Consider the following 26,039-nt stretch of genomic DNA (forward strand, 5'->3'; position numbering starts at 1 on the left):
TTAAAAAGCCGAATATTCAGACTTGTTTTGCAGTAGTTTTTGTTTGTTTTTATGATTATTTAAAGTTAAAAAGTGCATTGTCGCGCCATCTCGGTGCCATCTAGAAATACTAAATTGCTTGTGTGCGTGAGTTGTGTCTTGGAGTCAGTAAGTGCGCTGTTAGTTGAATGGCGGGGCATACGTGTAGGTGAGAGCGTCTCAAGTTTACAAGGCATCACCCGTCTCTCTGCACGCCAGCATCAAAATATAGTTTATAATTCTTTCACAGATGGCGATACGATGCGTTTATTTTAATTAAATTAGATTTTCAACAAACTGCTACAAAATAATCAAATAATTTAATTGTTTTTGTATTGAATTTCATATATTAATGTTCAATAAGTATATTTTACAATATTATTTATTATTTTCACTAACAATTTTGATTGAAATTCAAATTTGGCCCAAATTAATAAAAAACACAAAAAAACAAATTTTAGGTGATTTAATACCGATTTACATAGTTTTTGTGTATTTTAATATTACTAATATTAAATATAACCATATTTCTTTTGTCTATATGTAAGAAAAGTTGCATATAGTATTATTCCATTAAGTTTAGCAACTAATTATTCATTCCACGTTCGATTATAAACCAAACATGACGTCAAATACATTCAAACACCACAAAGAATAACAATTACGTGTCATGCAATTGATAACACAATAGCTATTTTCCGATTATTCTAGAAACACCATACAGAACATGGCTTGAACTTCAAGGGTCACTCCGGGCCTTTGACCCCTTGCTGAAATACATATCTAAGTTCCCGAATTTACTAAAACACTGAAATTCTCCGTTGATAAAATTCAAATGTAAATGAACCAGTTATAGTTCTATATTTTAACTTTGAATTGATAATCAAAGCTGATCGCATTCAAGGCCTGTGCTACTACACAATTTAAACAGGGTACAGTCAGCTGTGATGCGTTTCAAAGCGATGAATCAACTTGGAATAACTTAGAAAAAAATAGAGTTAAACTCGCGGAGAAAGAGAGAGAAAGAGAGGAGGAGCTCGCGGTCGCGTGTAAACACCACGCCGCAGTGTGTCTAAACTCTGACGGCGGCAATTTCAGCCGGCGACGAACTCCATTCCGCCGCAGTTTACGTTTTGTTCAGTGTTCAGTCCAATTCAGTCGGCATCGTGAACTCGACCAAGTCGCGCACCACCAATGTCGCGAATTATGTATACTACTTTCGATTAGATCTCAATACAACCACCAAGAATAAAAACATAAACAAATTACCAAAAAAACTTTTTAAAACAAAACAAAAACTTTTGTAAGAGTTACGAGTTACGAAAAGTCCGAAAAGTTTTTAACATGGAGACAGATCAATGTTTAAAAGAGTCACTAATGGTGCCCGATTGCATGAACGGATTTAGCAATCACAGCAGCACGGAAAAACTTAAGTTGACTTATTTGGCGCAATGCACGCCGGTGGACATCGAGTTTCATGACTTGTGCTACTCCGTACCGCTGGGCAAAAAAGGTCAGACTTGTTTATTGTATGATAATTCCTACCTACATGTTAGCTATTGCTTTAGCTGTTACTGTTAAATACTATAATTAATATTTGTCTCAAGTTATAAGTGCATATCTTCATAAAGTGCATGGCGTTGACGTGCGTGACTTAAGTTATTCACTGCGAAAGTTAATGAACTTTTATGCACCAGATATTGAAGTTATCAAGTGGTTTTTCAACGCATAGGAATTGCACAACTTTGATTATAATTAATATAATTTATTGACGATGATGAATCAGACGATGTGTCGAACTATTCAATAATTCATCAGATAATTAAACATATTTGCATTTTAAACACACCTTTGGAAGTTGTCATGATTCATTTTTATCCTAGCGCAAAATTATTTATTTTTTTAAAGAGATAATTCGTTTCTATGACGACGAGGTGTATAGTTGGTTGCGTCAGAACTAAACCTTAAAAGGAAATAAAATTAAACATTATTATAACTTGATTTTGATTATAGTTCAGTTTAAAGAGTAGATTAATGTCTTTCAACGCTAATAACAATTCTATATTGATTTCTTTTTATGTTTTTACGAGCTGCGAATAAAATTTCTCCGCAATAATGACAGTAATTATAAAATTAAATAAATTAATAGTTTACCTTCGGTAAATGTAATAATTTCTTATAAAATCGTTAGAATTGCGCGTAATTAGAATGTTTGTACTTGTGAACTAAGTAAATGCAGTAAATGTCTTCGTTCATTAGGTCATTTGTGCGCCATTTGCGCGTCAGGTTAGGTTATGTTCGGCGTTGGTTTAAATAGAACGTGACAGTTGAGATTTATCGATCAATTTATTATCGTGACCACCAGTTTGGCACCACAAGCCCACAAGTAAATTTTTATTGAGGCCCACAGCAAGACGTGATTAAAAGAAAGTCAGTCAATTGCAAAATTCAATAAAGTAATGTTTTTTGCATACTAGTAGCGCATTAAACAAGCAATAATAAATAATCTAATAATTTTTTTCGATGTAATAAATTAGATTTTATTATTTCGCTTCTAGTTTCAACGAATTGTGATAAATTACACCGTGTTTAATTGATACAATTTAATATGTCAACTTTGCCACGAGTAATGATGCTTCTGAAATATTGCGAAATGTATGCCGATAGTTTAAATTTAATTTACATACACTTAACATTTTTGAGAGTTTATTTTGCACGCGGAAAAACAAGTCTGATGGAAACAAAACTCTTGAAAAAATGCTCAATATTTACTTTTTACTGCGCATTAGAAAATTCGATGAAAATAATTTCCACCTTGACACTACCTTCGCTTCAAGGTTTAATTAATTATTTCAATTAAATTATACTATCAAAGAAGTGTTCTAGTTAATTTTAATTGAATGTTACACACTGAATTTTCTATTCGGTTGCAGCATAGATTGCAAAATGGTGAAAAAAGAACGTTATGAAATATTTGCAATTTGATCGAATAAACTTCAATCAGATCGTGACTCTGCGCTAAGTTGCAATTTCACTTATTTCTTGTCCAACATATTTGGTGTACTGAATGTGAAAGGACATTGTCAGAGTAGACTTTATTTCTTGTAAAATTAGGCATGAAATTTAAAACATATTCAAAACCAGTGCACGAAATTTCAAAATTTAACTGTTTAGAATAGAAAAACTAGAAAGTTGAAATATGAAGTAAATTTAAAAACTGTAACAAAAAATAAAGCAAGATTTGCGCTTGTTTTATATAAGGCTCTAATGTTTAATGTTTAAAGTACTTAGAATTTATTCTTATGTTGATGTGAGTTTTACAATTCAAAATAGATTATTTGCGCTATTTGCGCTGTTTTTAAATTTCACTGCGTACCTAGGTACTGCAAAAACCATTCACTGCATTTATTTATTGTCTGCGTCTGAGTTTATGTAAGTTTTTAACTTACAATTATCGACAAAGCGACATTCACGTGTGTGCACATTGTGGTTTTCCAAGTTTCTGCTTTTTCTCGGCGACACACATGACACACACTCCAGCTATAACTACCCAACTATTTGCTGTTTAATGCAATTGCTAGCTTGCTCACAGACAACTCCAGCTTGTAATTACAATTAGTCTAATACGCCAATAACTAAATTATGATGTCATTGTTTAAACACGGTTTGTAGAAAAATGTTTTATGTACTTATTAGGTAAACAGAAAGTAGGTAAGTAATATGCAGTGATTTATAATTCATAGATGCGTTTGGTTTTCGCCATTTTGCATACGGAGGCAAATAGCGTTGTTTTACTGCAGCGCAAACAGATGGAAAGATGAATAGGTTATAAATCTAAACGGATGTCTATTTAATTACGCGAGCAGCCCTCACTGGTGAAACAACTCAGCTTTCACTGACTTTCAACTAATTGCATTGATTTTTTGTCGGGTATTATGCAGTGCCAATCAATAAATAATAATTATTAATGTAATTGCCTAGGCAACCCAAAAAACATATATGGTTATGTTCTATACGCGTATTATTAGGTTATACGCGTCGAAATTTATAGATAATTTAAAAGTTATGTATTAGTAATTAAAAATATATTTAAACGCCGAAAAAAATTTGTATGCGAGGTTTAGTAATAAATGACATTTAATTTTTTGGCTTTAAAAGGCAATCATGTATTTTTATTGATTGCATTTACTTTGTAGTTTAATTTATGTCAGACAAATAAAAAAGACACATAAATTTTAACATCTTATGGATAATAAATATTTAAAATAGTTAATAGTTAAAAATTGACTGAACTTTTTTTTTACTTTTTCACTCGTGCAACTTAAAATAATCAACTTTTTAATCTAATAATCTAATAACTTTACATTCACAACATGTCAAAAATGACTTTAAAAAGTATCAAATCATACCATCTGTAATCTCTGATCAGAATTACAGATACACACAATAAAAATCTAAGAAAGTTTCTTTTTATTTCTGGCCTCAGAAATAATTTTCTATTGCTCAAGAAAAACAAAATATTTCACTAACTATAAAATCATATAAATTAAGTCTGCAGATTGCATCGATTACAAAATATTTTCGCAACTTAATTTCAATCAAAATTAACATCTGCAATACTAATACTCTCTAATAAATCCTTTTGATTTGTACAGCAATAATTGTACGAGTACTTTATGCTCATACTCAATGTTACAATATTACATTATTGAATAAGACGTGGATCATGTTTCAAGTGCTTCTTCACTCGACGCAAACTTGCAGATACAATCGGAACGAAATGAATGAAATGAATGAAAGGTATTGAATTACACACTTCACATATTGGACATTAGCGCCATTGCGTAAGTGAAAACACGTATTTTTTGTGAAATCATTGCACAAGTTAAAAGTCTAACAGACTTAATTGCAATCTTTATAGATCGCCGCTATATTCATACATATGTGTGCTGTGTGTGTGTGCATGACATGCGGATTTTGTAGAAACTCTTTTATTCTTCGTACATCGCACGCTATGGCGTCAAAAGAGAATTAGAGTATGCAACATACACCTAATAAGCGGAATTAAGCACCTCATAAATATAATCTTCCATCGTGTATATTGTATATTGTATAGAATTATAGAATGTAAACGTGAACTTGTCATACTCATAACTTACGCTTGGTGCAATGACTGTGTACTTTACTTTACGTTTCGAACGGTTTCTAATTTTTTACGTCTTAAAATTTGTATGCGCACGTAAATTACATTAAATTTGTTTCATATAATCGTCGTTATTCTTATTAAATTTCTATTTTTTTTTGTGTGTAATGCAACAAGTGCAATTAAACAAAAACAAACAAAGCTGTAAAAAATTGTGTAGAAGATATTTTATTGCAATTGTTTGTGAAATTAAACATTAAGGACGAATAAAATGTTTTAGAAATTGTTGGGAGATTCTTATGATTATTTTATTCAATAAAAACCTGTTTGTTAAATATCTGACCTTAGTTTTATGTAAAACGTGATTAACAATCGAAAATTTGTTTGTTTTTATTAAATCTATGTTAAACGTTTTAACGTGGCAAGTTTTAAATTAGCCATAGTTTATATTTTATGCTTTGTCATGACATTTTAACAACAATTCAATTAAAAAATCATTAACTCATGATTTTTTGCTAATGTTTAACAAAAAATTGATTTTCAATTTAAAAATATGCTAAAAATATTCATTTCCATAGAAAGTGAACAAAAATATTCATAATTTTTTATTTGTTTATATTCACTGCGTGATCAACCTTGATTGATGAACTTCATAGTATAAAATTTTAAAATAAATAAAATCGGGGGCAATACAACATATGTTATTCACGATTCTAAACAAATCGAAACTTAAATCTTTCATATTATGTCATTATGCAGATTTGCAGTAACAATTATATAAAAATCTTTTTTATATTTTATTGCTTGATTGACTAAGAGTTTAGCCAGACATTCTTCTAATTAGTTTTGTTTGAAACAAGTTAAAAGTGTTTTGATGTAAGCATTGACATTGACTTTAGACTTGTGATCGAATTAAGCCTCGAGTTTCAAGTTAATATCCAATGAAATTGATTAATAATTATACATCACGCAGTATTAAAATAAAAAGTCGGTTCTAATGCGAACAAAAACTTTGAACAAAATTACTAAAACATTATGTAATTAATTATATTATTACAACAGTTAAGTGTGTGTGCATGTATCAATCATTTCCAAAATTAAATTTTCTATTTTTGATTAATTACTAGTTTTATTTCGCACGGTATCTGAAGTAGTAGTTAATTAATCAAATTTCTAACATCACATCATATTACATTATTACTTCTATTTAGTGTTGGGTTAATTATGAGAACAACTAGAAACAGAAATGAAAAATTTCACTTAGATGGTAATTAAATATTTACGCAAATAGAAATAAATGTTATATTTTATGTGAAAACTCGTTTTTTGACACGTTGAGCAAAAATTGTATTTTTATTGCCTAATAATTGACATGTGTGAATTTTGAGGTTAGTTTTTGTCAAAAATGACATTTATAACCTTTAAAAGTAACTTTTCAACTCCAATACGTAAAAACAGAAGAATTTTCTTAAAAAGGACATTGATCTATATTTATCCAATCTTCTAGCTCTAACAGTGTCTGTTATATCATAAATATTTTACGTTCATGCTAATTCAACATTGACATTGTCGGTTGACTGGAGATCAGGTTTTTATAGCTTGATTTTATAGCAAAACGCGGCATTAAAAAAGAAATAACATCTAGATATGTGCTAAAAGCTAATACTTTGAATTCCAATATTGATACGAATATAAAACTTAAAAATAAACAAATATTGTTGTTATAAAACTGGAATTAATTAATTAATTAGGGAAGTTAGAACAAAAGTGATCCTTGAAAAAAATTGTGGTTAAGGTGCCTTAACCGTATATGTGTTATTCCATCCTTGTCTAGGGGAGTGCTAACCGTCTCTCCTTTCATACAACACAATTGCGCGTTGCGCTGTCAAGCATTTTATACCTAACTCAGTTGAGAATGCATGGCAGAGAAGTTCTATTTTTATATTAATTTATTTTAGCATTATTAACTACCTAAATATATTTATATTAAAAATATGTGAATATAAATATATTTATTACGGAAGTGTAGATTCAAAAATACAAATAATCAAATGTTAAATTTTTATAGTTGTAAAACGGATTCCTAATTTCATGTCAACTTACTACTCAACTTTACAACTTTTTTTACTCAGCGGCAATTCAATTGTAATGTCATTGTCGTCATGAATAATTACACAACGAAACAATTCTGCAATTCTCGGTTACATCGACACTTTTAATTTAAAATCACTAAAATACGAGTAGTTAGATGATGCATAGTTCAAGGTAACTTTATTTATTCACGCTTTATTTTTGTTTGTCGCAGGTACCAAACAAATCCTCCACAACATCAGCGGACAATTCAAAGCTGGTCATTTGGTGGCCATCATGGGTCCTTCAGGTGCTGGCAAGAGCACCTTATTAAACATTTTAGCTGCTTATAAGTAAGTTGCAACAAAATCAAAAAGAAATTTTAATAATTACTTAATGATCTCTCAACTGAATTTCAATGCCAATCGTTAAATAATTTAAACATATACTATAATTACTCCTGATAACACCTGCACATTTACGCGTGACATAATTTCATTAAAAGCAATTTCATTAAATCAATATTTCAATGCCACGTGAGTTGTAACTTGGAAGTTGTATCACAATTAATTTGAAATTCTCTCCGCATACAGCAAACCGCCTTCACGCGTGTTGCAACATTCGTAAAATTCGTTGGGTCACTTAGTCCTAAACGGGCCAGTGGTCGTAATTTTTCGCTTCCAAGAAGCATTTCGCAACAATTTGCATGCGTCTTAAGCCGTCTTGAGCTCCCAATGAGATTGCGGTTTATTTTTGGCACAAATCGTGCGAATGACCTGCTCTTATAGGTTTTCGTGGGTTTCTGACGTCAAGAAACCCTTGATAGTTATCTTTATCATTTAGAAAAAGATTTATATAAATGTATGCAACCAAATTATCAAATGGAAGCCATATTTACACTGAAAATCAATTATTTTACAAAAAAAACTTGCAGTGTTGAAATAAATGTTAATAAATGTGATAAAATCAAATAAAATAGTGACGTTTTTAACTATCAACAATAAATTATCATTTTTGCGTTATTACTTTATATTTATTACACTTTCTATTTTTTTATATCGGCGATGTGCTCAAAGGCCTAAAAGTCAGTATTTTATAATTAATATATACTATCAATCACATTAATCTGATAAAAAGCTTTAATTGAAAACAGTGGGCGTTTCACAAGCGGCTATAAAATTACGAACCTGAAATTTAACGAATTAAAAAATTAAGAAATCTAACACGAGATAAATAAAATTGCGTTCATCAATATTTCGACACATTCGCCAGGATATTATATCATTTTTAATTAAGATTTATTCTTTAAACATTTCGGCAATCTCCACATCACATGACTTCAGCACATTAGACGCAAAAAAAAGCCTCGTAAAACTAAAGTGAAAACGAAATTTGAGTTTAAAAAAGGCCACTTACCAAAAACGTTTCAACGAGAGGAATATTGCATGCACGTTGCTTTAATATTACCTGATGGTAATAATAAAAAGCAACTTGCTTCATAGTTTAGCTATCCGGCAATTTGTTTCGTGCGTCACCGAAAAAGTTTCTAACATTAACTCCGCACTCACTGAAAGAATCAGAGTGCGTTTACGCTTAGATTCGGCTACATGAACGAAAATCGTTCGAAAGTTCCATTTATTTCGGCGTTGAATAATTACAGATTGAATTTCATAAGTTCACGATAATTTTAAATATATTTCATTTCCTTGCGTTAAAAATTGATTGCCAGAGGACTAAAATTTCGCTTTTTGTTGGTTTTACAACATGTGTATGACGTTTATTGCACATTAAAGTAAACTAAGTATAAATAATCAATTTAATTACACATGCGTGAAGATAATTTCAGTACTCATACTAAATGCGCACATGGCTAGTAATGATAGAGCGCGACAAAAAACCAATCACATGCAATTTCAATTATTCTATTATTTCACACAATTTGCACATTCTGCGATTAGGACAGATTCCATTGCGTCAAGATTATTGCTGCAAGCGTGTCATACGATTTTTCCTTATATTTAAGTTTTGCGACACAATGCGGTTCGGACGTTGACAGATTAGAACTGCATGAGTAAAAGTCGATCGATTGCGCACACACACACCGCACTGTAATAATAATTATCGGAGTAACTAGAACTTGTTCCGTTCACAAATCTTTTCAAAATTGATATTTACAGCACCAACAACCTGTTTTTAACTATTTATATTGCTTTTATTTTTTATCCCGCGAGCATTTCATGCCACACACGTCAATCACTTCTCAATCGTAACGAGTTATAGACGTTTAAAGAAATTAAAACTTAAAATAAAACACTACAAATTGCTGCACTAGAAAAAACTTGCAAATGTGCACAACTTTCGACCATAAAATTATTAATAAGTCCAAAGTCTAACAGATGATTGAATAAATATAATAAATTTAAAAGTTGAGAAATAAATTTCGTCAGTATTAAAAACTAATTGAATTTTGTACAAATATAACCTGTAGTTTAAATTTCAAAAGAAATTTATTGCTTTCTTGTAGTTTGAACGCTTTTGGAACACTTTGGCAGATTAAGCAAATAAAAAAATTGCATAATGAAACATAAATAATGCCAAATGTCGTACAAATTAGGCACAAACACACATAAATTCAAATTCTCATTTTAATTGGGCGTAATCAATTTTTATGTACGCTGAAATGGCGTGGCTATTAATTTGTAGTAATTTATCGATGATATTAACGTAATTGTTTGTTTCAGAATGTCTGGCACCACCGGCACGGTGTTAATCAATGGTGAACAGAGGAATATTCGTAATTTTCGTAAAATGTCACGGTATATAATGCAAGAAGATGTTTTACAACCGCTGCTAACTGTTAAGGAGCTCATGTTTCTTGCAGCGGATTTAAAACTTGGAAGTCATACAACTTCGGAACAAAAACGGGCTGTTGTAAGTATTTTTTAAGCGGTAGAGTAAAATTAAGCTTATTTACTCGTACAAAACATGATTATTTTATGATATAAACATTTCATTAGGTTTACTCATCTCTGATAATAAGATTTTTGCATAAAAAATGTTGCTAATTATAAAGTAAAAGCAGTACCTATAAAATATCTAAGCGTTTACGATCGTGTTGTTATGCGTATATTTCCGTGTTTTATTGCATCAACTATAAACGGAACGTTTTATTATGTTAATACTTTCAGATCAATGAAATTGTCGAGCTGTTGAGTTTGACAAAAACCTTGAGCACGCGAACGGAACGACTTTCCGGCGGCGAAAAGAAACGTCTCTCTATTGCGCTGGAACTCATCAACAATCCACCAGTGTTATTTTTAGACGAGCCAACAACGTAAGTGTAAAATATGTTGCGTTACAGGCAAAAACTAACTAAAACCTAAACCGAGTTGAAATTTTAATGTTTAGCCGAATGAAACACTGTCTTCAAGGCGAAAAACATTTGAACTTGAATGTTAATACCTTTTTTGTTCCTGTATAATTAAATATTAGTATGTAAATAATATATAAAGAACTAGTACAACTCATACTAGTAATATTCACGTTGTTGAGGAAATTTCGACTCCAAAAATGTTAAATTTAAACAAAAGCGTTGCTGTGTTGTAATAATTGTTGACGATGCAAATGGACTATGCTAATTTCTGCATTGTTCTTTAAAATTAAATACAAGCAACATTAACGATGTCCCAAAAGTACTTTTGTTACTATACCAAAACAATTACAAAACTTACATTCTACTTTAAAACAAAAACAAATTTTTGATTCTACTGATTGATTTAGAAATTCTATGAAACTAAATTCACTTTTAACGACAAAATAATAATCCAAACAAAGGAAGTGTATGCAACGTACATCAAAACATTTACAATGGATTTGTTTTTCTATTTCTAGTGGTCTAGATGATACGTCCAGTCATCATTGCGTGCAACTATTGAAAACACTAGCGGAAGGCGGACGTACAATAATCTGTTCCATTCATACGCCCAGCGCGAAACTATTCGCCACTTTCGATAATGTGTACGTCCTCGCTGATGGCTACTGCGCTTATCAAGGATATGGCCCCGATGTTGTGCAATACCTCATCAATGTGGGTCTGCAATGTCCAAAACATTTTAATCCAGCTGATTTTAGTATGTTTTTATAGTGAATGTACAATTTTTACACAATAATTACACTAATGCTTGAACATTTTAGTAATTGAAGTCTGCAGTGGTGATTACGGTGATCATCTCTCAAGTTTAACAAAAGAGTCCGACAATGGCCGCAGTATTGCTTATTACAAGCGTAATATTCTTAATGATAACATCTCCAACGGTATTGTACAGAATAAAGAATGTGATGATTTATCAGAGGATAATCCTTATAAAGGTACAACGACGCCATTGGAACGCTCGTCGTCATTTTCACAGTTTTGTATCTTGTTGAAACGAATGTGGATGCAGATGTATCGAGATAACGTAATACATATTTCTCTTAATTTTAAAACAATGAATTACAGTTAATTTTTATTTTAGGGTTTTATAATATTGCGTTTTGTTGTGACTGTTTTCATTGCATTAACCATGGGAAATTTGTTCCTTGGAATGGGTAAAGATGGCTCTAAGACAATTTTCATTTTTGGTTTCTATTACATGGTTATTATCATGTACCTTTACATTCCAATGATGCCCGTGTTATATTCATGTGAGTATTTGTGTTTTATTCTAGTTTAAAACCGGAAATTTATTTCTGCTGTTATTTGCAGTTCCAACTGAGATCCAAATGGTGAAACGTGAGACGTTCAACAAATGGTATCAGATCACGCCGTATTTTATCGCGTTGACCATATCAACAATTCCAATGACACTGATCATGGGAGTCATATTCATTCCGATTGCGTTCGCTCTCATAGACCAACCGATGGAACTGGATCGAATGGCGCAGTTTTACTGCGTGTGCATGCTTACAGCTTTAGTGTCCGAATCGATCGGACTAGTGATATCATCACATATGAATATTGTTGTAAGATAAACACTTAAATTTTTAATTTTAAATCAATCAATATACATTTTTTAGAATTCTATGTTTGTGGGACCAGTGATAGCGGTTCCTATGATGCTCCTCGCCGTCTACGGCATGGGTTACGGCGTGGGAGCACAAGTACCCTTCTTTATGGAAATAATAATGCACTTTAGTTATCTCCGATACGCGCTCGAAGGTCTAATGGCGTCGATGAGTCAAAACCGCGAATTATTACGATGTCCCGAAACCGAAGAACTGTGTTTATTCCGTAATCTAGACAACTTCTCAGTGTTTATCAACGTACCAACCAACAAGTATTGGATCGACGTCGCTGCGCTTGTCGGAATGTTTATTTTCTTCCGCTGTGTGTGTTTCTACCTGCTGCAGCAACGTCTCCGGCCTAGCAAAGCATTCAGAACATTGAAATTCGTTATCAAGACCGTCCTCAATCAGTTGAGCGAATGACCTGCGACGCGTTTGTTTATTGTTGATCAGTATGTAGGATCTATGTTACTTATTTCTTATTTTATATATAACGCCCATTTGTGTGTTATATTTATTACCATGTACAGATTTAAACGGCCCTGTGGTCGATGGTGGTATTTTACCAAATTGAATTCACCAAAATTACTTCATATGTATACTATTTTTTATAAATTCACTTTTTTATCTACTTAATGATTGTAATAAAAAAAGAATATAAACACAGTATCATCTAATAGTTGACTTGTTGGCGGAAATGTGGCTGGAATTTGTTTGCTTTGACACCCAGATGCATAGTCATCTTTGAATGCATTCTCTTCATGTAGTGAATATCCCTGGCTCTCCTGAGAATAAAAAATAATACAATTTTTATATTTTACACAAGATAATTAAGAAATTAATTATTTTATACCTTGCTGAAGCTTCCTGCTGTGCTGGTGACCATCCCAAAGCCCTGTATGTAGCCAAAACTTTATGCAGCTTCTTGTGACCCTTATCAACCACTACAACAGCTCTATTTGGATCAATACTCTGCTTATAATATCTCATTAGACTTCTGTGCCCAATCACAGCCCCAGAAGGCAGCACAAGTTGATATTCATTGCCTTCTAGCTCAGGTACTTCCACCTCAGCATCAGCATTCACTCCATCTTCATTAGCATCAGGATATGAAGCAGAATAATCATAGAAATCAGCATATTCTGCCAGTGCAATACCATCATGCAACATTTTGCAGTGTCCTTTATCAAGCATGTGTTGCCTAGCTGCCTCTGCAGTATGATAAGTCTTTCCTTTCTCATTGCACCACAAACACATGAAACCCTGTTCAACCTTCTGTGCCAAATACTCAATCAATCCTTTCACATCCACACAGAATTCAATATCAGGCACAAAGAATGTATGTGCTTCAGACATGTGCTGCAGATTTTTCACTAGATTTCTACTGTGATGCTGGCAGAATAAACAGTTTGTAATGTCTACCTCAGCATCATCCAATTCCCACTCATCAGAATCAACTTCTTCTGACTCACAGGACATTGCATCTTCTACATCTACACCAACAGGAGCAGGAATCTTTTTAGGCGCATCATTAATTATTGGTGTAGTTGGTATGCTTTCCACATAAAACTCTTCATTATCTTTATGTTTCTTAGAGTTCAAGTGGTTGTCATATGCTTTTTCATTGGTAAAAGACTTCCTACAGAACTTACAATATCTAGACTTATCTTGATTCTGCTCGGCATCACTAGCTTTCTGGGTGAGTACACGTCGTTGGAACTCTTCGGAAGTCACAGGAGGTAAATCAGCAACTTTTCTCTTCAAATTGTAGCGGTGCCAGTCCGTCTTGTAATGAAGTCGTTGTATTTCACCATCTTTGAATGCCACGCGACAGCAGATGCACGTAAAGTCTGAGAGAGGTTTTTCGGTCATTTTAACACGATTTTCTTCAGTAATTTACGCGTATTCCAGTAATTACGACTATTACATGAGTGATGGAACACGTTTTGTTTTCGAAATGTGACTTAACCTACAGCGCATATCTGCGACCTTCAGCAATTTTAGTTGCAAATTTTGCCGGTGAGGGAGCAGCACCTTACGGGCCATCATTTTTTAAGTTTCAATTTAAACAAAAAACAAATCAAGAAACGTAAACAATTCGTCGAGTTTTATCTCTTCACCTCTCCTTCATTAACCAATCCACATACATATCTACAACATTCAACTATTTTAGTTTAAAATTTTGCCAGTGAGGGAGCAGCACCTTCCGGGCCATAATTTTTTCAACTTTCAAGTAAAGCAAGACACAAAACAACAAACGTAAACCATTCGTCCAGTTTAATCTCAACGCGCCTCCTTTATTTTATGACCCACCCAAAAATCCACCTTAAACTCTATAGAATTTTTACTTTATACTTGGATGAGATAGATTCACATTAAAAATGTAATTTACGAGCGTGTGAATTCAATTAATTCCGTAACACACCTAAAAATATATTGATCAATAAATTTAATATAAAACAAATCATTATGAGATTATTTATTAATAGATCCTGTTTATGATTAATTGCGCCATTCGTTCAACAAGTTATCTTTTAAATGATTTACGTACGTATAAAATACTTGCGATGATAATAATCATTTGTATTACCATTATTGAAAACATTACAATCATAATTCTGTAGATCATGATCGCACGCGGAATCAAAGAACTGATTATCACGATCGTGTGCTTTTATTTTTTATTGCTCGTTTGTTATTTGCGATGATTATTACTATTAGTACTGTGTTGTGTTGAGAACTTGTCTAAATCATCGGTTTGTCGGTGTTTTGCGCTTGAGAATAGATCGATAAATGATTAATCAAGGACGAACTAATTCGAGTGTGTTTTGTGCACATCGCACACCTTACGCATTTCCTACAAATCTCCGCAGATTTATGTAATTCGCAATTAATGGCGTTATTAGCATCTTAATGCATTTGTACAACCTCACATCATCTTTAAACTAATTATCTGCAGTTATACAACTGTACTTTGCGTATTCATTAAGATTTTTATATAGAAACAATAAAAATCAGTGTGAAGTATGAAGTGTGAGATGAGTAAACATTTAGAGAGTCGAATGTCAGCCGGACACAATCGACAGTTATTATTGCATATTTGCAGGAATGTGTAATGTAAATATTTATTCTATTTTAAGACGAAAAATAAAGAAAAAGAAGTAATACGCAATTAGACATACGCATGGCTTACATTAAACTCAAATTAAACTTTATATATTATATTTTATATATTTTGTTGAAAAAATTAAATTTTTATACTTTTACGACAAAAATTTGATTGTTTTTGTCTGCTTATCATCGCATAAATTAAAATTAGTTATAATTTGCTAATTTGTTGAGATTCCAACAACGTGCTGATTAAATAATGAATTATTTTCAATTAAAACACATGTTATTTGCACTTAATCGAAGTCATGAATGTAAAGTGTAAATTCGTGACTGAATCTAATGTATTTACAATATTGTATGGAATAACAATTAAAGAACATATGTGGCATAATGAATTTACACACGCGATCTCAACTCATCGTACAAATGAATAATGAATAATAACAAAATGCAAAACACTTGTTTCATATGCAACTTCCGGGTATAAAAAGAGCAAATGCAGATAATTCAAACGCAAGCATGCGCAGCACGTAGGTCAGTTTCTAACCACAATTAATTTCAACACTTATTTCGTATTATTTCACGCGCTTCAACTTGTTTTGACTGCTTTTTGTATTTGATTAATCACAATAATTAATTATACACTTATAATGTCTAGCGTTACCAATTAGCCAAATTAAGTGGATTCACGTTGCACACCTGGAAGCAAACTCCCAGTATATCCAGTATTCAAATATTTATTGTAATTTATGTGTAATTAAAAACTCTCACACATCGCATTCAAGTGGAATCTTCTTAAAGTGCTCGGCAAACTTAACTCCCCCACTATTTATTATAATAATGCTTATTTATTTTCATTATTTCATTATTTCATTATTAATTTTTCCTGCACGTCAGTGAAAGGCTCTGATATTGCATAATATTAATGATATTAGATATAATTAACGAAAGATGAGTGGATCTCGAGTGTGGCCATGAATTCGGACTGCAAATCTTCTGCGCGTCTGCCGCGTTTTTTTTCCATCTAACGATTTAAATATGAATAGAAATAAACAAATACAGATAGCATCTAAATATTGATTCGTGTGTCATTCGTGAAGTAATTTATCTAATGATATTATTTTGATTCTGAACGCAAAAAATAATTACGTAGATTAAAACGCGTTAAACTCTTCCTCGTTGTTGTTACGTTTTGTTGTTTTGCGATGTTTTGTTTTTGAAGCATTGATATTTATTGGATAGACACGATTCTACGATTCCGAGCAGATCTGAAACATTATAATCAACAATAACGAGATAATAATTAGCGATGTTTATTACTAACGGCAAAACGAAAACAATCAGCGTACACGTTTCTTTCCTGGGTGATTGGGTGAGGTTTCGAGCATTTACTCACGAGCGCAAAACTAATGCGAGCGCGCCGGCCACCGCAGGACACCATCGACATCGACGCGATCATATAAAAGGCTACGATTAGCGCTCCTCGGCCACCATTTGCGATAAGCCGGTTCAACTCGTAATAACTGCCACTAGTGTCCATATATACTTAGAAATATTAATGGTGTACGATATGTTGTTGCTGCTCGTCGCGGCGGTCTTCACCAGCAGGACTGCCTTTGCGTTGCAGAATCCCTATTGTTCACTCACGTGCGACTTTGGTGGCGGGCGGAGTTATTTTCACACTGTGTGCGAACGTGAAAAATTCGTAAGAAAAGCGGAAAATGTTTAAAATTAAGTGTGCAGAGTGATGTTGAATGCGGAATTGTTTTAGAAATGTGGACCGGGGCCGAAATGTGGGCCGGATTTCAAAGAGGTTGAGATGACTGATGCTTTGAGGCAGTATATCCTGGATTTACACAATGAATTGAGGAACAACGTTGCGGCTGGGAATGAAACTCGAGGTGGAAGACAACCACAAGCAAAGAAAATGATGACTATGGTAAATAAAAATAAAAATATTACACTTTATGGTTAAAAATAGACATTTTATCAAAATTAAACAAGAAATTTATTTTCTCTTCTTATTAAAAGCTGATAAAATATTTTTTTTAAGTAAATTCAATCACAAAGTTGTATTTTTTGCTAAATTTGAACAAAAATGTGATTTTCTGTTTTATTTTCCAAAATAATGGCACAAACAAATCATTAAACTGTTGTTTTATACTTTTTTATAGAAATACAGCAAAGAATTAGAATACATCGCTCAATGTTGGGCAAATAACTGCCAAGGCAACCCTTTGATTCATGATGTATGCAGAGCGACCAGTAAGTGTTAACACACGTTGACAAATATTTGTTGTTATTTCTAACCGAGTCTAATTCTTCTTCAAGAACAACACGAACATATCGGCCAAAATCTCGGTTTTCTCAACAGCACACACGCTTACAAGAACATCAAGGATGCGATGCGACAATTGGTAATGAATTGGTATGACGAAGTGGCACTGTTCCGACGCGAATGGGTACACGACACGCAAGACAGGTAATAAACTTGTTTGCATATCATTAACGCTTGACTCCTCAAACATCGCCATTACGCTGCTCATCTCTTAATGTAAATTAAACGCGTCTAACAGTTTTGTGCAAAAAACGCGCTTGAAAAATGTGCGCATTTATTATAAACCTCGTCGTAAATTATAGCCAAACGAGATGCTTATCGCCAACTTCAAAAAGGATAATAAATTCAGCCATAGAAAGCGAGAAACACCAAAAATCTACTTTAACTACACCATAAAGTGGTAGACTTGTTCCATGTTCTGAGCACACCATCAAAACAAACCTATATTTTATCGTTTTTTTACCAACATTCTGATTTATAAAAAGAAACATCCTGGGAATGTGGTTATCTTCAAACGTATGAAGTTAAATCGATTGGGAATGTGATTAAACTTTATTTCCAGAGGTCCGAACGTTAAAGTCGGCCATTACACGCAAATGATCTGGGCTGATACGGATACCCTCGGATGTGCTGTGGCTTCTTACACGTCGCCAAACCCACGATCAGCCATTAAACAGGAACCCACCAAACAGTTCCATCCAGTTTACGGCGAGATTATCATTCTGCCAGCGAAGATCAACAAGAAATGGCATCATCTTCTTCTTGTGTGCAACTATTCGCCTGGTGGTAATTACCTGGGCGCGCCATTGTATGACCAGGGACTGCCATGCTCCGGATGCCCAAAAGATAAACCATGCTCGAGATATTCGTCCATGTGTGGAGATCGCTCAGATGTGCGGACAACCTATGATAACTTCACGCCGTTCTTCCGATTCTGAAGATTAATTTAGCTGCGTATCAAGTATTATATCGAGATTAATACCGAGTATTGATTGGATTGTAAAAACTTATTTAAAGTTAAATGTTAGACATGATAGGTGTCTGCAAATAAAACCTGTTTATGTATATAAACAATATGCACACTTACATCATATGGCATCGCTATGGATGATTTTTTTTCATTTTTCTAAAGTACATCACAAACAAGCCTTGATATTTAGGCGTGTCATTAATTTACACGTATTAGATACACTTTTTATACGCATTTACGATTTTATTCCTGATTTCCCATTGAAAACCAAACAATTTATACAAAATGATCGTTCAATGACATTGACAGGAACCAAAGGGATGGGTTTCTTTGGATTACCCGTGAAAATATGTTCTGTTGTTGATACTCTTCACCTGAGACTTCTCATCTAACCGTAGGATTCTTTTATTTCCACATGTTTCTTTAAATATTAAAAATATTATTAAATATCTATATATCATATATTTAAATAGTATGTAATTGCAATCGATAAGTATTATGAAATTTATATGTAATCGCTTAATTAACGAGTTATAGATACATAATATATTCGTCCAAATAAATAGAAACGACAACCCATGATACAATAATTCTTCCGTAACATTAACTACAATATGTATTGCAGACGAATCGTTATTAGATCGGTACCTTAGTATTCAAACAAATTTCTTGATGTAGGTAATATGCTTATCGTTAGTCGTCTATCTATTTGTTGCCTTAAGTTTTACTTGTTTTATACAACTAACACACCAACTTGTACGTAAATCAATCAATCGTTACTAGATATACTTACGCACGACTAACTTAAGCTGGCTTTGATTCGTTCGCGCGTTCGAGTGAATGAACAAGTTGCAAAAATAAAAATGAACAAAACTGACCGCCGGATTAGCTGACGAACTCGATTAGGACTAGTGCTTACAGCTAGACATACACACACACACAGCACTTTTGCATGCGATCCATATTCTACTTGAAAGTTAGCCCTATACAAGTCAATTTGTTGCTATTGCTCCAACAAGCTGAAGGTGGAGAGATGATCCTAAAACTTAACACGTAAAGTGCATACATGGTTGTTAATAAAAATCAGACTGGATCGAGAAATGTGAGTACGGGCACTTTGCGTGTCAAGAAGGCGGTGACAAAACGGTGATATCATGGTATAAAAACGGCATTACGGTTATAACAATAGCAAAAATTTACCACTTGGACTCGGCAAAAAATCGTAAATCAAATCATTAGTAATAAAACATTGAATTTGTGACAAACCCAAGTAGAAACGGTCCGCGCGTAAATCGTTAAATCAAAAATCAAATCATTTCAAGACTGCGTTAGCATTGACACGAATGTTAAGGTATCAAGATGTCAATAGATATATGAATGTAATCCGCATATTCGTAACTTTTCAGTCTATATTATATGTATGCCAGTGATCAGTGTTTGCTCGGCGCACAAACACGATTCGCTCGCTCGGTTCACACTACGATAACATTTCGTTCCAATTGTTCGAATTGTCGTTATTCGATGAATTGCTGCTCGACGACGAAGACACTGGAAACAGAACGGCATTTGGTCTAGCTTTCGGTGTGTTTATGTCAGAAGTACATACGTAATCCATTATTACAAAATAGACGATTACAATATAAACTTAGGTACATTAGTCGAAACTACAATTCGTGTGTAGAGTATAATATTTTAAGTATATAAAAAAAATTTCTGTCGCATGTCGCTTGCGATTAGCAGATTTTTTGTTTTGTTTGTTGCCCTCTCGCTGCATCGCCGTTGACAAAGCATTAATTTCAACGTTAGCGTGTTTATGTATTTTTTCAACCAAATCGATTTGCGCAAATCGATTTCTCCCAGCCCAAATGCCACAAACTGAATATGATTAGTTGTTGGTTCGGTTTGGAAATGCGGGAGGTGAGTATATCACAATGTATCGTATTCGTGACGTTAATCGCAGCGTATGTACGTATAGCTATTGTAGTAGTAAATCCGAACGTATCATGACAACGGGCGTCGATTGCCGCGGCGCCGCTTCGGCCGCTTGCGCTCCGGCGCGTTGCCGCGGTATACCGAGGAGGGTGTTTGAACAACGTTATTACCTGATGATGACTTCGGCACGTACTCCTTCGGCCCCCACACGCGAATTGTGCAATCGTCGGACACCGAGACCAGCATGTGCGGATACACGGGGTTCCAGGCGACGCAGTTCACGGTGCGCGTGTGCCCGCTGAGCGTCGCCAGCGGCAACTCATGTCTTATGTGCCAAATGTACACCTGTAATCCACACATTTTCATAAGAATAAAACCTGCCAACACTTCAGGAATAATCCTACCTGATTATCTTCGCTACCGCTGGCGATAAAGTCTTGATTAGCGCCGCCAAACGTCGAATAGATCGTAAAGTGGCCTTGCGTAACGCCCTGGAAACGACGCACGAGACACTTATCTTTGAGATCCCAGAGATGAACACCTTGTGTGGCGACGTTCACCAGCGCCAAGCGATCGTTCTTGTCCACGGTGAACGTCATTATTGGATGGTCTTCTTGTAAACTATAAGACACGCTTCATATTTGTATCATAACACAGTTTTTACAAATAACTTACATATGCTGATCGCTTGGCTCCTCTAAAACATAACTCCTAATCCTATGATGTGTGTCGGACGCTAAAACCGTCTTACCATCGTTTCTACACCACAAACCGTTCACTCTTACGCATTCCATCGTGTCGAGCACGTTCCCCTCGAGATCGCACTGGTAAAAATGGCCGCGAATTCCGCCAACCTAAATATTTCAAGCTTAATATATCATCAAATTAATATGCGTGTTGTTTTACCACAAATTTATTGCCATCTTTATGCCATGCGCAGCAAGTAAGCACGTCTTCCTGCGACTGTGTCACCTTTAACGGTTTCTCACTCTCGGTGTTCCACAACCACACATCGGGACTCTCTTCTGATCCGCACACCAATAGATATTTCGAGTCGGGGCTCCATGAAAGGAACGCCGCGCCTAAAACAATCGATAAACAATCCACTACAATGAAAATCCGACATACCGTAAGTGTGTCCGTCCAGAGTGCTCTTGAGCGTAAGGCTGCACGTGTCTGGATGTACGTCCCAGATAAAAACATTAGTGTCCTTCGACCCAGTAGCTAAGTGATTGCCATCCGGCGAAAACTGACAGAACCACACCTCGTCGCAATGATCATTGAGAATTTGGACGGTGTGCGTTGGGAACGAGTCCTTCGAGCACGAATGGTCCAAGAGCAACGTGCAGTTATGCAATGCAGGGCCTTGTGTGGTGTTATGATGTTGGCAGCGCAGCGTTTGCAGTTCAAGCGCCTGATTGAGCAGAACGTGGAGGCGCGATGGTGGTAGCATTATATTTGCGGGCAAAAAAGTTTGCAGTTTATCCATCAGGGTATTGCGCGACTTTTCACCTTTCCCTTCCCTGAAATTAACGCGCATTTAAATTTGCAACGCACATAAAATATCAAACTATTACCAGTTTGTTCTAGCTAATAGTTCTTCTGTATTGGAACACATCATGAAACTTGAGAGTTGATGAACACGTGCGGTATTATGTTGTAAAGGCGTTAACTCGTTCCGGAGAACGTGGAGCGCATCAAGCACTCTGCCGTCCTCTAAATATTCGAGATATTTTTGTTCCAGGAGTAGAAATTTCATTTCCTAGAAAGAATAACACTAAAATTAACACAATTGTGCATATTTATCACACGGTATGTTCACGTTTGTAAATATTATTGCAGAACTTAAATTGCGTCTATCTCACAGACAATGTTATTACATTTACACATATATGTAGAAAGTGCACACATCATGTGTAGAAGTGTAAATATCACCTGAATTAAAAGAAGGTCAACATTTAATGTTGCAATTATCAAGATTAATGATGTTTTAAATTGAGTTTCTGTTACAGAAACAATTCCAAGTATCTTTTATATATCTTTTTCTGTTTTGTTGTATTTACTAAGTTAACTTACAACCATATTGTGTGATTGTCCTAGCAAGCCTTTCAGTTCCTGCAAGTCATGATCAGCCTTACTCCAGTCTCCATCCATGATGTGTTTCCTGAACTCAGCTGCAGCTGGATGATCCAATCGACAGCCAGACTCAGCCATCAGAGAATCAGCTGTGTGACTAAAGAATAACAAAAATGATTACTGTATTCATGTTTTGCATGTGAGCTAGGCAGGAGTGTTACCTGAGCCCCTCATTCTTCAAATATTGCCCAATCAGTCTAATAATATCCTGATTTGTTTGGCTGAGTGTCAGAGCACTGCCACTGTTGGATGAGGAAGTGCTGTTACTCTTGTCAATGGACTCATGACGATGTCCGTTCTCCGAGGAGCCATTGCTGGTGGAGGCCCCGTTTTGCACACAGCCGTTGCTCGTCATTGTCTCCTCGCGGGCGGCGCGCTCGGCGCTGGCAGGAGACGAATCGTGCGCGGAACTGCTACTGTCTATGCGGGACTTCTTGCGAGGCGGAGAACCACCTTCGCCCCCCTCGTAAAATCCAGCAGAGGCCAGAATTATTTTTGAACCGCACTTTGCGCACCAATTGTGCGATATTGCACACGGCGTAAACAACGGAAGAAAGAAATAAAAATAAAACAAACGCGCGTGTGTGCGTGTGCGACAGGAGACGCGAGTTGCGCCAGTGCGATGGCAAGTCGCGACGAGGAAAACAAAAATGCGTTTATTACGTCACGAATGTACAAAGCCCCAAAATGTGTGGAGCGTCTCTCAATGGCGTACGTCGACGCTATTCGAGTATCGACGGCGAACGCATCGCGATTGTTTTTCGATGTGCGCTGCGGCGTAGGTGGTGCGATGGCCCTGATGGCCGAGGTTCGCGATGCTCGGCTATAGATCGGCCAGCGCTAGCGCACTCAACGCACTCAACAACAAAGATCAGCTGAAGCTAGGGAACAGCTGTGCGATTGACCTCGGAAACCTTTTGTTTCCTCGCTTTCCTACAAGCACTGTCTCGTCTGATGCGTACGCGCTTCTGCGCAGACGGCGCACACGATCAAAACAACTCCGCAGGAACGAAAATCCTGCAGCACAATTCCAACGCCACAATGACGTTTACCCACCTTAACTTTATCTATTATACACTAGGGGACTTTAAGTAATTTACATAAATTTTATCAACTACTTTAAACCATTTTTTAAAAACTAAAACACAAAGATAAAGTAATATAAATCCAATTTCATTTATTATCATACACAGTTTCTGCAAATTGTATTAAATGACGCTTACTTGTACTATACGCAACCCAATATACACCACAAGCATGCCCACCATACAAACATACCATCGTGTGGATTCAAGTGGCGTCAGTTGACTCTCGTAATCACAATGTACACAATTCTCATAAATTTAGTTACACGCGTTGGTGCAAGTGCGGATAGATGTGGGATTATCTAGGATAAACGAGCAGACGACCGCGTGTTACTTCCTTGCATTTAACAAGACAAATAACTGCATTACAACTGCAGTTTCAGTGTTCCAATTTCGTGGTTCCGGTAACTTTCCTTTACACGCATAAGAAATGCCTTAAATTAGGAATTAATTATGATAACACCACTGATAACAGCCGTTGTTTAAAGTACCAGCTTAGAAATGGTGTTTTATTTAAAATAATTACATCATGAACTGAAAAATAATCCAATTGGATTTTCTGAGAAACCCTTATCACAAAAGTCATCACAAGTACAAAAACTGAACCAAAATGAAGATGCAACTAAACAAGCTGTTTCCCACCAGATCAACATTGATTGTGTTCTTCTTATATATTATTTTATTTTCCATTCATGGTAAGTACAATAGATTGCATATATTGCAGAAGTATTACATTGGCATTACTTCATAAGGATGTCATGTCCTTGAATGATGATGATTACTACTAATTTTCTGCTTTGTTGCAGCTATTTTAGTCACCTCCACTCAGACATCTAGCAATAAATATGAGTACAACGTGGTTACAGTTGTATTACTTACGGAATTTTTGAAATTGATTATTTCTACTGCACTCTATTGCAAGGAGTAAGTAAAAACTGTTTTCAAGTAGTTTTATTACATTTTACTATGAATTTTACTCAACAAAAGTACAAAAATCATAAATATTGACATGTTTAAGTTAGAAAACATTTTGATTTTGTTTTTATTATGAAATAATCGCGTTGTTTAGATCATATTACAATAATTGTTTAACAAACCTGTTTGTTTCTAATTGCAGTGAATCACCGATCACATTATACAAAGACACGATCAAGCACCGCAACGTGCTTGCCTTGTACTTAATCCCCGCTTTCTTGTACTGCCTGTACAACAATTTATCGTTCGAAAACCTGCGCTCCTTTGACCCCACTACGTACAACCTCCTGCTGCAGTTCCGTATCTTTATGACTGCGATACTTTTCCAACTTATTTTCAAAAGCACCTCAGCGGAAAACAATGGCTGTCCCTCGTCGTACTTACCGCTGGATGCATGCTGAAACAAGTCTCTTTCGGCGACGACACTTTGAATAACAAATCCTCATCGGGAAAAATGTATGGTTTGGACTTATTCAGTATCAGCACCGTATTTCTACTCGTGCAAATGGGCTGTTCATGCTTAGCAGGCGTCTATAATGAGTATTTGTTGAAGAATGACGGCGCATCCATTAATATGTTTGTGCAGAATGTCTTTATGTATTTAGACTCAATAGTTTGCAATTTGATAATGCTACTTATAAACGGTACTATCTGGGATGCATTTACAAGTGAAAGTTTATCAGTGATATTTCAGTATAAAGTTTTGCTTATGATGCTTAATAATGCCACAGTCGGAATTATAACAAGTTTCTTTTTGAAACAATTGAATAGTATTGTTAAGACGTTCGCGAGCGCGCTGGAGCTAGTACTCACAGCCGTGTTGTCTTATTTTATTTTCGATATTCCTATTTACTTGAATACGGTATTATCGATTGTGACGGTGATGTTGGCGATGTATTTGTACACGCAAAATCCGGTGAAAGGGCAGGAAGTTATTGTAGGCAAACGGGATTATCGTGGCGAGGAGGATGAAGTATTGTTGATGGACGAAGTTATCGCCAAAAAATGATAAATGTATTCGTACGTTTGTGATATGAACTTAAACCAGTATAATTTATGTTAATAAATATTAATATATGCAGTATGTAATAAAATTTTTATTGTTTTTTCTTTGATAAAAAATATAAAACAAGTTCTAGTAATTAAAGTTTGAAGAGTTTGCACGCAACCGAACATACATGATTTTCTTTGCTTATATAACGCGATTTTTTTATATTT

The 26,039-nt window shown here is 34.8% G+C and overlaps 5 protein-coding genes and 1 non-coding gene across 7 annotated transcripts; 3 read left to right on the forward strand and 3 right to left on the reverse strand.

The window, feature by feature from the left end:
- The first annotated feature begins 1,091 nt into the window (after window positions 1-1,091).
- LOC135791854 (ATP-binding cassette sub-family G member 1-like) lies at window positions 1,092-12,951 on the forward strand. The gene is made up of 9 exons (XM_065302411.1): window positions 1,092-1,531; window positions 7,467-7,584; window positions 9,973-10,162; window positions 10,420-10,565; window positions 11,123-11,361; window positions 11,426-11,688; window positions 11,746-11,914; window positions 11,976-12,232; window positions 12,287-12,951. The coding sequence occupies exons 1-9, from the start codon at window positions 1,363-1,365 to the stop codon at window positions 12,695-12,697; spliced, it is 1,962 nt and encodes a 653-aa protein (XP_065158483.1). The 5' UTR covers window positions 1,092-1,362; the 3' UTR covers window positions 12,698-12,951.
- Window positions 6,940-7,029, reverse strand: LOC135793058 (U6atac minor spliceosomal RNA). The gene has a single exon (XR_010548520.1). It is a non-coding gene; the product is annotated as a U6atac minor spliceosomal RNA (small nuclear RNA).
- LOC135791855 (cytoplasmic 60S subunit biogenesis factor ZNF622) lies at window positions 12,775-14,282 on the reverse strand. Its single transcript, XM_065302412.1, has 2 exons — window positions 13,128-14,282; window positions 12,775-13,059 (listed from the first exon to the last, which is right to left on the reverse strand). Exons 1-2 carry the CDS (start codon window positions 14,144-14,146, stop codon window positions 12,948-12,950), a joined length of 1,131 nt encoding a protein of 376 aa, XP_065158484.1. The 5' UTR covers window positions 14,147-14,282; the 3' UTR covers window positions 12,775-12,947.
- A 2,572-nt stretch (window positions 14,283-16,854) lies between these two features.
- On the forward strand, window positions 16,855-18,809 carry LOC135791668 (venom allergen 5 2-like). The gene is made up of 5 exons (XM_065302140.1): window positions 16,855-17,090; window positions 17,157-17,324; window positions 17,560-17,650; window positions 17,717-17,867; window positions 18,286-18,809. Exons 1-5 carry the CDS (start codon window positions 16,944-16,946, stop codon window positions 18,659-18,661), a joined length of 933 nt encoding a protein of 310 aa, XP_065158212.1. The 5' UTR covers window positions 16,855-16,943; the 3' UTR covers window positions 18,662-18,809.
- A 265-nt stretch (window positions 18,810-19,074) lies between these two features.
- Window positions 19,075-23,703, reverse strand: LOC135791666 (WD repeat-containing protein 26). 2 transcript variants are annotated; one of them, XM_065302138.1, is made up of 9 exons: window positions 22,923-23,703; window positions 22,702-22,858; window positions 22,203-22,387; window positions 21,754-22,148; window positions 21,532-21,707; window positions 21,301-21,479; window positions 21,030-21,246; window positions 20,796-20,970; window positions 19,075-20,241 (listed from the first exon to the last, which is right to left on the reverse strand). In XM_065302138.1, exons 1-9 carry the CDS (start codon window positions 23,114-23,116, stop codon window positions 20,171-20,173), a joined length of 1,749 nt encoding a protein of 582 aa, XP_065158210.1. In that variant the 5' UTR covers window positions 23,117-23,703; the 3' UTR covers window positions 19,075-20,170. The 2 variants fall into 2 exon arrangements, with proteins under 2 accessions (XP_065158210.1, XP_065158209.1); XM_065302137.1 differs by having other exon boundaries at window positions 19,075-20,970.
- A 303-nt stretch (window positions 23,704-24,006) lies between these two features.
- senju (UDP-galactose transporter senju) lies at window positions 24,007-25,915 on the forward strand. The gene is given in 4 exon segments (XM_065302139.1): window positions 24,007-24,541; window positions 24,653-24,770; window positions 24,964-25,157; window positions 25,160-25,915. Coding segments are annotated over 4 exon segments (1,068 nt in total). The 5' UTR covers window positions 24,007-24,456; the 3' UTR covers window positions 25,831-25,915.
- The last annotated feature ends 124 nt before the right edge of the window (window positions 25,916-26,039 follow it).

Source organism: Atheta coriaria, unplaced genomic scaffold, assembly GCF_025399875.1.
Source record: "Atheta coriaria isolate IRGN ID8LTWV9N9 unplaced genomic scaffold, Caltech_Dcor_3.1 hic_scaffold_5_pilon, whole genome shotgun sequence".
Classification (NCBI taxonomy): Eukaryota; Metazoa; Arthropoda; class Insecta; order Coleoptera; family Staphylinidae; genus Dalotia; species Dalotia coriaria.